Below are 14,341 nucleotides of genomic sequence, written 5' to 3' on the forward strand. Positions count from 1 at the left end.
AGAAAAAAAAACTATATTAACATGATGGCTTGCATTGACAAAGACCCTTTCCTTTTGAGTCTGTTGGGTATCTTTTTTTATCAGGTTTTAGTCACAGCATTGAACTTGTGTATTTTAATAATGTGGTAAGATGTGAGTCAAAACAGGACAGTCAACCCTGTGTGTAAATATCATGCAATGCCTAGAAATGTACACAACTCGGCGAGAAGAGGTCAAATGACACACACAGACACATGAAGATGGATTTGAGGAAAAAAAGAGAGCAACGATGTTTTATAAATGCAATGTGGTTTAAAGAACATATGTAGATGATGGGTAAATGGCTCATGTACAAGTGCTCAGAAAAAAAATCAAGAGAACAAAAAGGAAAATTAAACAATGGGTGATTGGCTAGCAGTTGAATGCTAGAAACGGTGCTAGCTACATGGAAATTGGTAGTAAATCCAAGCATGAAAGCAAACGTTCCTGAACTGCATTTCCTCACTTTGTAACAAACACAACTAGTCTCTGAAAATGGAGCACCAGTGGGCTCATCTAAATTCACAAGTAACTGAAAGAAGGAAAAAAATAACATGGAGAGACTTAACAGAAAGACCTAAATAATCACCTTCATACAATATCCATGTGCAAATGGCTGACACACTAAAACATAACATATATAATAAACCACTTACTCTTTTTTTCATTATCTTGATACTACTATCTTACTTCAAAATACAATGTTTTATAAGACAATCCCACTAAAGATAGAATTCTAATACATGTATACACACAATAATCGACTCTGAAAATTTGTCACAAAATATCCCATTTATCTTCAATTTTCTTAATGTCATAGCACCCATCTTTTTTTCATCTTTTATGAGTTTCTTGAAGAAAGCTGTTTATTACCTCCCCTGGACGTAATATATTTCCTACTCTTATCATCAAAGATACAAACGATATAATCTTAATCACAAAGTTACCATCATACAAGTATAAATTACAAAACTTCATCTCTGGCTAGTTATAAAAATGTTTTCTCAGTCATCTATACGATACAAATTAAAGGTGAATTCATAAGCTCTCCTCGAGACAAAATCGGTGGATTGTTTTTCCATGATTGGGTAAAAGAAGTTTACCTCACTTGCACCATTTGAACACTCATGATCAAAAAGTACCTACTACCACACATCAAACAGTAAATGAAAAAAAGTTCATGAGGTTAACAAAAATCATTTTACCCCGAGTACACTGATTCAGGATCATTTGACAAGTGAAACGCCTGTGCATGCTTTCACTCAGCATAATCTTCTAAAACTTCTAGTACATTTTGAAAAGAAAAAATAAATAGGCACTTGGCTTTCTCTTCTCTTGTTCCACTTGATACGAAGTCAAACACTTACTCGGATACTCTGTTGCACACATGAAGATGCATAATCTTAGAGAGCACGACAATCCCAACACCGGATCTCCCTTGAATTACACTGCTGTAAAACAAAACAATTGCAGTATCTTTAGGGCTCATAAAATGAAAAGAAAAAGCAAAGAAATTCATTTTTCTTTGAAAACAAGGTGAGAATCAAGTATTACACTCGTCTTCAAGTCTTGAATTGGTATCCTTTTCTTCCCTTGTCTTTTCTCCCTATTTTTCTAACATATGAGGAGGCAGTGTAACTGAATGGAATCCTCAGGAAGTGTTATTATCATGATCATGCACCAATCGCATCTCCATTCATGACAATATGAAATGATTTGACACGTCACTGACACATATTAGTACCTTTAACTCTCTACATTGTTCGCACGTAATTAACGGCTCCATATCCAATTCTCGCAGGACACACATGATAACTTTGCCCTGTCAGCATTCTAAATTCCCTAAAACACACTGTTCCCTTTTCTCATCCGTAACCGTCAAATGCTCGTCTTTGATTTGCTACTATGAGTAGTTTTCCTAAGCATACTGGATAAGGAGCATGTCGAGAGAAAAAAGCAACAATCTGATGTTAGTGTCTATTGTATTTCAAGTAAGATCTACGACACTACAGCTAGGTAACACATTGCTCTAAGCACATGACACTGTCTGCCGTCACTTTTATCTATGGAACAAAAAAACACAAAAGAATAAACAAGATGGCACCTGGAAGATACTTATAAGATTCTCACGACTACGGTTCTCTTTATACATACAATAACTCTTGGAAGATTGCCAACATCTCGAAAAATGTTCACTTTGGTATACGTGTGTTACAAACAAAAAATCAAAGGTGTTCTCATTAGTCAATACATGGTGGTGCAGGATTTTTGCCTCTCCCTCTTTTTCTGTTCTCATTTTTTTTCTTGCAAAACATAGCAATACAACATGAGATTGAGAGGGAAAATGGGTTAGTAATGTAGAAGCATCCACAAAAAAAAAAGAAGAAGAAGAAAAGAAGTATAGGAAGTGCATGATACACAAGACAATATGATAACACATCATAAAAAGGGTCATTATAACGTCAGACAAACTGAAGGTGGAGGGTAAAGCATGGGGAAAAAAACACACCCCAGGTCTGGACAGCATCAACACTCGGCAAAAATGCCTGTCAATGATTCACCCCACACTCCCTGTGGATCATTTACAGGTTTTTCATTAAGCCCACGTAACCGATTATCCTTTATGAAGTGCGCGGAAATCAACCGCCTATCCTCGCTACGGCAACTAGAGTTGGGCAGTGAAGGATGCAAAGAATTCCACCTTCTTGTGAGGCACACACCAAAGCTTCTAGAGGGGAGGGGAAAGGGGGCGGGATGAGATAGCTTTTAACCCCTTCTCTGTCAGTTTCTGAGCTCCTCATAGACTGGTCATGAGATTTACCAGGTACCTACAGTTCACTGGTGAAGTGATCACGGTCTCATAAATGCTGCCTTGTGCCAACATTTAGAGGAAATGTTAAAATATGTGAAGAAAGATGAAGAACAAAGCATAATGTTTTTTTAAAAAAAAACTCTTCACAGATAGCAACAATTCTTGGAGGCTGCATTGTTTGATGAAATTGCACTGATTCCCTTTCCTGTATTTCTTGTTTTTCATTCCATTTTGGGATCATTCAAATCTCAAATTTGCCAAAACACAGATGAGACTCAATGAGGCATTTTAGGCATGTTCGTTTGTTTTTTTCATGAGCATCCTAAGGTATATCCTCACTGGTTAACTCTTTGCATCCAACACATTGACATGTACATGCACCGTGAAATAAGCATTAAGCATGAACACATATATGCGTACCATTGCCACAAGCAGTAGATCATTCTCTTGACACCGGATAACGAGAGCGTTTTCCCTCGTCAAGCAGACGTGTGTGCGTATCATGGACAACTACAAGGTGCTATATAATACCGTATCAATGTACTGAAGAATTCATTAGGCAGGACGATGACTTGTGAAAAACATGAGGGGAGAGACTGTATACAGTTAATGTAGCTTACATTGATGCTGTTTGGAAGGATAGTCAACAGAAAGAACTGATTGACAGAGTGGGCAGAAAACAAAATATTAATGGAACACAGATGTCTGAGGGGGGGAAAAAAAAGAGAAATAACTGCTTTGTTTCTGTGAGCCAGAACATTTATACAAGGAAATCATGATCTAATGATAAAAACAAAAGTGAATATACAGAGTCAACAACATGCATGTATTGTTTTTGTCATTTCATCTAAAATTTATTCATAGAAATACTCGCTATACATGAGAGAGAGAGAAAAAAAAAAACCCAGAGCAACAAAATGCAATATAATTCTCTGTTGGTCATATATGCCTCCTGATGGTATAATAAATGCTTTGATATTTATGAAAATACTGAAATAGTGACATATTGAGAAAAGAGAAAAAAAAAAGCAATGGAAAAAAAAAACACATTTATAGGAAGTATGACAGACTGTTAAGAATATGATGTATTAACCTAAACAATACACGCTAAATAATCAGTTGCCCCTGACGAGATTACATGTACCATTGATGAGCCCAGTGGGGGAAAATGTTCCAAGTAGTAGTACTACAAAGGCTTGGATGATTACACTTAATGCAGCATATGCATACTGAGCTGTTAACACACAGAGACAAATGCAGATTAATCGAAATCACATGACAGTAATGAAAGCTGGGGAGGAAAAAAACAACACAAAAATCGAAATCGAAAACCAAATTGATGGCATGTATTTTGACTGTCCATACTGGGTTCAATTTGTCAAGCACAGCGAAGACATACAGGTAAAAGTAGGGTGTGTCAATTCCGCTTTTCTTGGCACTTGGGGGACACAATAATAGAGATTCTTGCACTGAGTTCAGGAAGCGACATGATTTGAATAAGAACATAGAGCTTGGAAGGTGGTGTAGAAGGTACAATGAGCCCCCTCAAATTGGGTGTGGATGAAACCTCTCCTTTTGGGAGGACGAAACAAAACATACGTGAATAGGTCTGAGAACGAAAAGTAAGTGCTCGGAGAATAAAATAATGTCTGAAATGTCGGTAAGCATGTCTGAGTGAGATCGAGGAGGAAGACGCGGTCGCCTTTCTTTATTTTTTGGGTGTGTTTTGTTATTTGCGAGTTGTTGCGGCGGCTCGTGAGGGGATACGTGGGAGTGTGAAGACACAGATGTGGAGTTTGGGAGAATATCTGTCCAGTTAGGGGATGCCAGCATGCAATGTTAATACAACCCGAGGTTGACTCTCAAGAGTTTTTGACAGCCGATGAGCGACAGTGAGCGAAGTGTGGTGTATGGATCCACTGCTGCCTGCATGCCTTCCCTACTTTTAACCCCTGCATGTCTTCTGCTAATTACAGCAAACCTCACCATGGATGGATCGAGAGTCCAAACTCCCTCTGACGGGGTCCTCGGGGGCAACCGTTGCGCTTCCAAGAAGCATCAAATCTATCTGCTGAAGTTATCTACGACTACATGAAAGAGTTGTACCATAATAATATATTTCTACAATGAAGAGTGATGAAAAAATTTCAATAAATTAATTGGCAGATGACAACACCTGTGTCATAAAATTTTCGATAGATTTGGATCTTCAATATGTTCCTTCCCATCCTAATCACTAATCACTACAATAATCAAAGTAAAGCACCATATTGCGCAGTCCCAGCTGTGGATGACCTCAGAACATCATATCAAATGTCACCACCAAGACAGAAAATCAAATACATTTCTGGGAAGAATTTCTGATCGAGAAAGAATCAACGAAAGGTACAAATATCACATCATAATCTGTTTCTCTCAATAGTCGAAGGAAGCATCGATCAAACACAAGTGACATGTACAACATGTGAATACTTACACTACTACTGTGTCTATGCACTCTTCCCATCACAAGTCAACTGCACGTCCAAAATATACTTCTGGGCGGGATCTTCGAGCAGCACAAGTATTCAAATAATTACAAATATAATCACAGTGCATAATGTCCGACGAGGAAAGAGGGAATCAAGACACAGGCAACAAAACATGTGGGACTGAGAGAATTTCTTGTAATCATTTTTCGTTCCTGTTGGTCTCACGTAAAGCGGCGAGTCTCTGTCCTTGTCCGAAAGAGTCAAATCCTCGCTGATCAACTTTGAACGATTAAAAGAAAGACCTCATTTTTTCCCCCTATTTTTTCCCCTGTCACAACAACTGTGATATCATGGACTAAAAACATGCCTATCTAAGATAAATGTAAATGTCTCTTCACAAGGCACACTTCCTTGTCATACAATCATTATCTTTTTTTTTGTTTAATTGTAAATCTTGATAATCCCAAGATGCTTTGGTGAAATAGAAAGATTTAGAGTGATGATGAGTGAGGCACGACTCGTCCTTCTCCTTTCTCCTCCTTTAAGTGGTGCCTTTCAAGGCTCGATTCTGCTCCTCCTGGGCCACTCGCTGCATGATGAGAAAGTGTGCATTCTGGGCTGCCGTCACCGGACCTGTTATCGTTACCCGTCGGTTCCTCGTGCCCGGAACGTACTCATTCTTCTTGGAGATCTGAATTTTGGCCCCTGTTAAATTTTGGAATTCTACCAGCGTCTTGCCTCCCTTCCCCAGGATGGCCCCCACTAGCGTTTCCGGCACCTCGCTCTCAAGGATGGACTCCTTCTGTGGGTCGGCGGTCATGGCAAAGCCGCCCATCGATGGGAAGCTGGCGATGGTGGCGCCGAGTGGCATCATGGGTAATCCAGGCACAATGGCTTCTTGAGCAGCACCGGGGATGGCGAGGGTGCCCACCGCAGAGCTTCCGTTGGTAGAGAAGGGCGTCTCGGCGGTACTGGTTGGTGAGGGACTGGACAGAGTTGTTTTGCTGGAAGGACTGATGGTGGTGCCGCCGACTTGGTAAGATCCGAGCAGCCCTGAGGAAAACATTTGAGGAGCAGATTGGATTGGAGCTGTTGCACCGAGCAGCGGGCTCGTGGCCCCAAGACTGCCAGGGAGACTGCCTATAGAGGAGAGGCCCTGATAGCCGTATGCCGCCAGGTTGGTCATGGCAGTGTTAATTACTGAGGTATCGGCCGTGCTGTGCGTGGGGGCAGATATGCTGGTGGGGACGCGGGGACTCACCATCATGGAAGGTATGGTGAGTCCACCCCCGACCATGGGATGCTGGAGCGCTGTTGCTGTTGGCAGTCCCTGGCCGGTTGCAGCCACCTGCGGTTTGCCCATGGCCGCTGCCGCCGCTGCAGCAGCCGCCAGGTTTGAAGCGACTGCCGGTGACACTCCCTCAGCGAAAGGAGAACCTGTGGGATTGGCATTGGCCACTGGACCTGTGATGGTAGCATAGCTGAGGTTATTACAACTACCACTCTGTGGATCCTCCTGGATCTTGGTGATGATGAAAGACGTTGCCTTCTTGTTGTTGTCCCCCTCCCCGGATATCGTGATGACTCGTTCCGACAGAGTGATGCCGTCCGACTTCTGTGATATCTGGACTCTGGAACCACTCTGCTCCATGATCGACTTGATCATGGTTCCACCCTTACCTATGATGAGACCAGCTGTGCTGTTGGGCACCACCACCTTCACCTGCAGATGAGAAAGCGAAAAAGAAGGAAAATTGTGATAAGGTACACAGCAGCAGTCAGCTGATCTGAGTGACCAGTAAGCCTTTCTAATTAAAACTGTCTAAAATTTGCTCTTAATTATCATTTTTTTCCAAGTTGATACCTACATGTATATTGTTAGAGTATAGCTTTAGCAAACTCACATTAGTCCATACTGATAAATGGAACAGCCATATACCACCTCTCTATGCATTAACCCCCTCCCCCCCCCCCAAAAAAAAAAAAAAAAAAAACACCAAGCAGGAAAAATGATGATGACTATGCACTTCTAGTTGGTGAATATGTGTGAGTATGTAGGACTACAAATTTCTATAAGACGTAATTGATGCACGACTTCTTTACATCTTCACTCCACAGTCAGCATAATACTTACTAATTGTTAGCACAATTATCTATCAGATTTAACTTTGCTTCTACATGAAACATAAGATAAGTTCATAATATGCACAATTATTACATGACGAACTATTATTACGAACTACAAATATCAACAGCTCCCATAATCACGACAGTGATATGACGTTCAAACTGCCTCTCAGATCAGCATAATGGATTCTGTATACGCCATATATTTTGCAAAGGTCTTTTGTTTTTCATGAATTTCAAGTCAGGTGCTACTCGCCATTCTAACAACACAGAAAATTATCAACTCTGATTTCGACATGAATGCAACGTGCATGCATACATTTCCCCATGCTTGACTGTATTCCACGATCGCAAATTTAACCACTCGCAAAATTGTTGGGAAGTCCCGATTTGTGAAGGACGAGACTTGCTAAATATATGGCGTAAACAGTATATCAAGCACATAGAGAGAAGTCAGATGGGCATCTTTCCCAACACACCACTTGCTTATAGAGTACTGTAAAACGAGAAATGTTCGCGTGCATTTTAATTTCGCGAATTTTGCGAGCGCGAAGATTCGCGAAATTAAAATGCACGCGAAAGTGTTTTTCTACACTATATGCATTGAATACCAGTTCCAGTTCGCGAAAATTTCATGCCGCTAAAAAGGCCGTCGGCTCCAATTCGCGAAAAAATTCATGCCGCGAATATATCATGTTTTACAGTATTTAGGACAATTTTGATGAGTACTATCTGTGGAATTCCTCCAGTTCTACTTTGTCTCCGACTTATTTTCCACCATGCCCTCCCTCTCTCTTTTCCATATCTTGGGATAATTCTTCTCCTTCTTCGATCTCATTTACACACACACACACACACACACACACACACACACACACACACACATTCTCTCTCTCTCTCTCTCTATGCAATCTATGGCTCCATCTTTGTCTATCTCTGCCTCGACGACGGCGACGTGGCCTACTGGACTTCCAAGGATTGTGCCCATGTACTTTTGGTGACCTAATCCCATACTTTGCCCCACCGTGAATCCGGTGTTTGTAGATTCTCTGATTACATTCCTACACGCCTCTTGTCGCGGGGAAAATTGGCTTAACAGCAATGCTCATGGCTTCCAAATTAAAGAGAAAAAAGAGACAGACAGACAGACAGACAGAGAGAGGGGAAGAGAAACAAAAATAGAGGGAAGGAGAAGGAAAAGAAGAAGAAGAAAGAAAAGGCTTTGTCTCATCAACTTGCCACATGGCACCCTCAATCGACTTGGCTTGCATGCCAATAAAATTCTTTTTTTACCTCCTTTTACCTCCAGATTTCCCTATTCAAGCAGTTACACACACACAAACACCAACACAAACAGAAAACAAAAATGCATATTGATAGAGTGGACATTTAACAAAAAAAAAAAATGTCAATATTTTTTTGCATGTCATATGTTCCACTAATGAATGTCTTGATTTCACGGAATTCACAACACACGAAATTCATCTTGCCTTGCCGAGCGCTAAAAAATACTCATGCGTACATATCCACTTACAGTAAATGGAAAGGCAAAGACTTTCTTTTGCAGGTGATTCCCCCCACCCCATTTTTCCCCCCAGCAAATGGTGATTGAAACTGGCAGTCCGTAACAATCACTACATGTATAAAATTACAGATCACTAGTAAGATCACTAGTAAGCATGGAGACATGTCATCAATAAGAGGCCCTGGACTTCATTCAGGTTTTGCTAAAGGGAAACTTCAGTCCACAATCGAGTTGGCTGCAATACTATAAAATCGAACAAGCAAATGCGAAAGTTTCACTTAGAAATTAACGAATAGTAAGTTAAAGAATTTTACATTTACAAGTGTTCTTAATTCTATGAAAAGGTCATACAAATCACCTTGTTAATCATATTTTCAATGAAGCAATGCAGGGGAAGATATATTTTCTTTGTTCTAACTTGCTCAGGCAGGACCAGTAACATACTAATTGCAGCTTATCTCTTAAGATAAACTTAACAAATCATAAGTCTTTAGTCTTTCTTCCAGTTCTTGGCTAGAGGGCCAACATAAATGTTTTCACTTTGAACCCTGCTCAAAAATGACTGGAACATCCGAAAATTACTTCTGTCCAACACGGCCAAAGGAATTACAACGCTGACATATAGAATACTGATGAAAACATAAAATGCTACATGTGATTTGTGAAATGATGCGATCAAAACCAAGTCCAAAGTGAACACCAAAGGCAGAATTTCAAAGAGCTGATACATGCAGTGCTTCAGAACAGAAAAACACCCCCTCCCCCCAAAAAAAAGTAAAAAAAAAAACAACAAACAAAACAAAAACAAACAAACCCAAACCCAACTAATGACTGCTACACACCCTCCACTGTGGACACTGTACAATCTCCTTGTCAATCTAGGCCATGTCATGGTGGTGTTTTATTCATTTTTCACTTGCACCAGTCTGAGGATTCCTTCTTTCTTGATTGGGGTGGGGGTGGGTGTAAGGATGGAGAATTCTATCTAGGACAAAGTGTCTTCCAGGGTTTCATTAAAAAAAAAACCTTTACACATACACACACACACATACATATATATAGAAAATAGAGAAAGCATACACCATAGCCCGATAAAACTGAGGGGCTGTAACTCAATTTGTCAGAAAAATAAATTGTATTGCTATTGATGGATTGCGAACTCAGCCGCTACACAAAAGGGGTCCGCAAACTGATTCCACCTAGAGAGTCGTTAGCTGCCCAATTGGCATTGAAAGAGAAAGGAGACACTAAAGTGGCTCACTGCCTTTCAATATGCTGATTATTTATCTGCTTTTTGATCATTCTCCCGACAATTAGATACTAGTTTCACTGAATATTGATAAAACTGATGAAATAATACCGGAGTCCATGATTGATTATGACACAGAAGTTCACCTATGAGGATCCAATTTCTTGCTGTTTCACTTTGATCATGATTGTGTCTGATACTGATTTAATGTACATTTCAGCTTTGTGCATCAATCATGAAGTACGCATGTCGAAGGGAAACATCAAATAACCTCCAGCTATCAGTCAGATGAGAGAGCTATGATAATTCTTTCTGTTTTCAATTTCTCAATTTCATTAAGTGACAGCCATTTAGAATTCATTTCACTGAAGGCCCCATGAAGAAAAGGTGTCGGGGACAGAAAGGACATTTCCGCACTACAAATTGAATAACTCAACAAACAGTTTATTTGCAAAAATAAAGAGAAAAGATAGCACGCCCTGTGCTGTACCATGTTTTTTCCTCAAAAGGCTTCAAACTTCTGTAAAAGTGGATATTTTCACGCAACTTATTTTTCATGCTCGGCCGGGTAAGAAGAGTTATACGGATTTTTAATTCTGCGGAATCAAGACATCAACTACTGGAACATATGGCAAGCAAAAATATTTGCTTGATTTTATTTTTTGCGCTAGTTTCTGGTTGTGCGAAATGCGCGAAAATTTCAATATCGCAAAAATTTCCACTTTTACAGTATCTGCAATATGACCACTATGGTGCAATCAGCAGAAACATTTACAGTCCCCCTCTCTCTCCCTCCAAAGGAATCACCTCTTTTGTGCTGTTGACAATCAAGTACATAATTTGCAGTTGCCATCCCACAGGTACCCTGTGGCACTGCATAATGAATCCATTATGGACGTCACTCATTTAATCTGGAATGATCATTAACGTCATTGCCATAAGACAAAACGAAAAACAAAATGATGATGATTAGAAGTATTCGGCCTTACATGCAGGAAGAAGAGGGAGAGAGAGCGTGAGAGAGGGAGAAAGAGCGCGAGAGAGGGAGAGAGAGAGGAAGCCATTATGACTTGTGTGGAAGCAGAACACCTTGTGTTGTCCATGGAAACGTGGTCATTTGGCACAGCATTTGACTAATTTCGGAATGGAATCTGGGTGTCTGATGCCAATGCAGAAAGGAAATGGAGCTGGGAAAAAACAATGGAGCTGTGTACATCACAAAACACAGTACAAAAGTATCAACAAAAACATGTAACAAAGAAAGTTAATCACCAATAGACACTTGCCGCAATGTAAACGTATTTCCAAGATACACAGAGAAAAGCCTTTTTATGGCAAGTCTCAGAATTTATACTTGCCGCTGAGTGGACAAGGCATCTTACATTTGCTGTTAAGTGCATACACTGCTAGTCAAGTGGATCTCATGAATGGTGCAGTATGTGAGTTCTTATTGTATACTTCGAAAATACACCTCCCACCCTCAATACTGTGTTTACACTGACAGTAGCATGAAAGGAGAGCATACTTACAGTATGATGCTTAAATACAGTGTAATTCAGTTTTTCAGGCAAGCTACTACCCTAGATGGCCCTGCTTGTCCGACACAAAGAGTTATACACTAGACCCTCAGATGCGTAACATCTCGAGTAGCCAGCTCAGCATTTCAGCTTTTCTGCTCTGGATGACATTAACAAACTTCCAAGCCATAAGACCCTGATGCATACGCATTAAATATCATATCTGAATAAAACTATTACATATCCCAATCATTTTTACCCCCATCACGACCACCACCACCACCACCACCACCACCATCATCATCATCATCATTACCACCAAGTCTCTTTAGAGTTCATCAAACACATGGCTTTCGAATTCCTGTTTTGGATCAAAACTGAAAGGCATAAAGTATGCATAACATTAACAAAAACACATACACACAAAAAAAAAGAAAAAAAAAAGAAAGAGATCTAATCACAGCCAGAATAAGCAAAACAAAAACACGAGCATCAAAATTTAGTAGAAGCTTGGGTGACAGCAGATAAAAGAAAGTTGTGAATATTTCACTTTGTTTTGTTTTAGTTTTGTTCTTTTTTTTTCACATCAAAAAGTCCATCTTTCTTGGTACAGTATCCCCCAAGAGGAGAAATCTAGGAAAGAAGGTGTGATGTTGTTGATAATCATACTGGTGGTAATCCCCTTTCACTTTGTGCATGTTAATGTTTTCTGGTCTCTCTGAAAGACAATGCTCACAGAACTCTATTCAGGATAAGTGCTATAAAGTTGCCCTGTAGTGACAGAGGTTATGGGGTTGACTGGGAGGTTCCTGCAACGCTCAGCAAGTCTGATCTGCCAATGCCAGGACAATTATGTTCAGTTGGGCTAGCAATACAATGGCTAATTGCTCATTCAGATAAGTGGGAGAAATATATCTCGCAGAGATCTGGAAAGGCACAACTTCTTTTAATTCATGGTGATATCTACAATGCAGGATACATTCAGGTTAATAGTGTGCACGAAATCATATGAACCACTCACTCCCTTGGCAGAGACTCCAACCCCAAGCACCTTCTGATCTGGAGATTCTCCCGCCTGAAACCCCCAGCAAACGGGAGACTCCATCTTGATGTGCGCGAAGTTCCTTGTGGCTGGGGTCCAGCTCTAAGGTTCTAGATGCTATCTCATGCTATCTAAGGCTTATTTTTCAACATATGATGACACTAAGTAAGAAATCATTTCAAGCAGGAGAAATTAAAACTCAGGCGGGAGAACAGGAGATTTTGCAAAAATGGGCTTTCGGCGGGAGATCTCCCGTCGAAAGCGGGAGAGTTGGAGTCTCTGCCTTGGAGTTTCTGCACATGTGGAGGGAGAGCTGCATGTGAATATATCAGCCCCACCTTCCCGTAAATTGGCGAAGGTAATGAGTGTGTGTATCCAAGAGGGACACATGAGAGAAGGACTGCAATAAATCTGGATCCGAGTGATGGATGAAACATTAAATCTCAGAAACACTCCCAAGTGCGCAGCACGGATTCATTATCTCCTGTTTACGCGAGCATGACGAGCAAAGGGGGAGGGGCAGGGGGTGATTGCGGAGCGGCGCTGAGACCGTTATTATTCGAGAGTCATCCTGGCCAGTTTAATGCCTGAAAAATCTTTGTTTTTTCTTCTTTCTTTTATTTCATCCTGGAGTTGATTACACGGAAAAGGGCTGCGAGAGCTTTCGCGGAAAATTGCTCATAAATCAAGGGGGATTGTTTGAAGGGTGCTGCCAAAAAGTCTGGGTCACGTTACCACCATCTGCTGGCATACTGTGCAAGAACCAACGCTACCCATTTGCCTCCATCCCACGAGAATGGGTACGCCTCCAATTTTTGTTGATATTATGCACAAATTACAATGTTTACTTGTCTCAAACGAACCACCTACAGACTGTCATTACATTCAGTTTATATACGCGTAATAAACCTTGCAATTAGAATTAATTAAACAACAACCTGACAATGGAGTAACCAGAGACCAGGAACACAAAAATGAAAAAAAAAGCGGACATATAAGTGCTTGCATACAAAGAAAAGGAGAGAACAGGGAGAAAATGTTTCAACAAAGTTACACAGTATGACAAGTCCTCAGTCATTCACACCATTTTCAAGTCTAATCTTGCAAGGTTCCCACTCAGCAAATTATACAGCTCTCTCTTACTCGTTGAAGAGAAAGATATATATATTTTTTTCTAAATGATTTGAAAATCAGATTAGTTTGATGTGAACCAGAAAGTTTGCACCATACTGTTGTCAAACAGAAATCTAGCAAGATGAATTTGTCTTGGGCTCCCTTTCATTACGTAGCTGCAACGTATCTGAAAAAAAAAAAAAAAAACTATCTGCATATTGCTCGCATAAACATGATTTTATGTTCATGCATTGAATTAAATTTGACTGTACATCATACAGTGTCTGCATCACAGAGTTTGCATTGGCAAAAATTTCCTGTTTTGTCCCATCTTTGCGAGAAGCAGTAGAAACTTTCATCAGGGCGATCCGTAATAAAATGGATTCATCATTCATAAATCTTCATATGGTGAAGAACACTAATTTTCAGGGCATCATAAATCATTGTATCAAAGGGTTTCCAGTCTT

The 14,341-nt window shown here is 40.3% G+C and overlaps 1 protein-coding gene across 1 annotated transcript in view; it reads right to left on the minus strand.

The window, feature by feature from the left end:
- Nucleotides 1–244: 244 nt before the first annotated feature.
- Nucleotides 245–14,341, minus strand: part of LOC139718247 (RNA-binding protein Nova-1-like) — a 112,190-nt gene continuing 98,093 nt past the window's right edge. The window contains exon 4 of the mRNA XM_071629729.1: nucleotides 245–7,024. Coding sequence (XP_071485830.1) covers nucleotides 5,843–7,024 — 1,182 coding nt within the window. The 3' untranslated portion in view covers nucleotides 245–5,842. The remainder of the gene's footprint in view (nucleotides 7,025–14,341) is intronic.

This window comes from Diadema antillarum, unplaced genomic scaffold (genome assembly GCF_040938485.1).
Source record: "Diadema antillarum isolate AM-2024a unplaced genomic scaffold, OU_Dant_1.0 scf00000091, whole genome shotgun sequence".
In the NCBI taxonomy this organism is placed as follows: Eukaryota; Metazoa; Echinodermata; class Echinoidea; order Diadematoida; family Diadematidae; genus Diadema; species Diadema antillarum.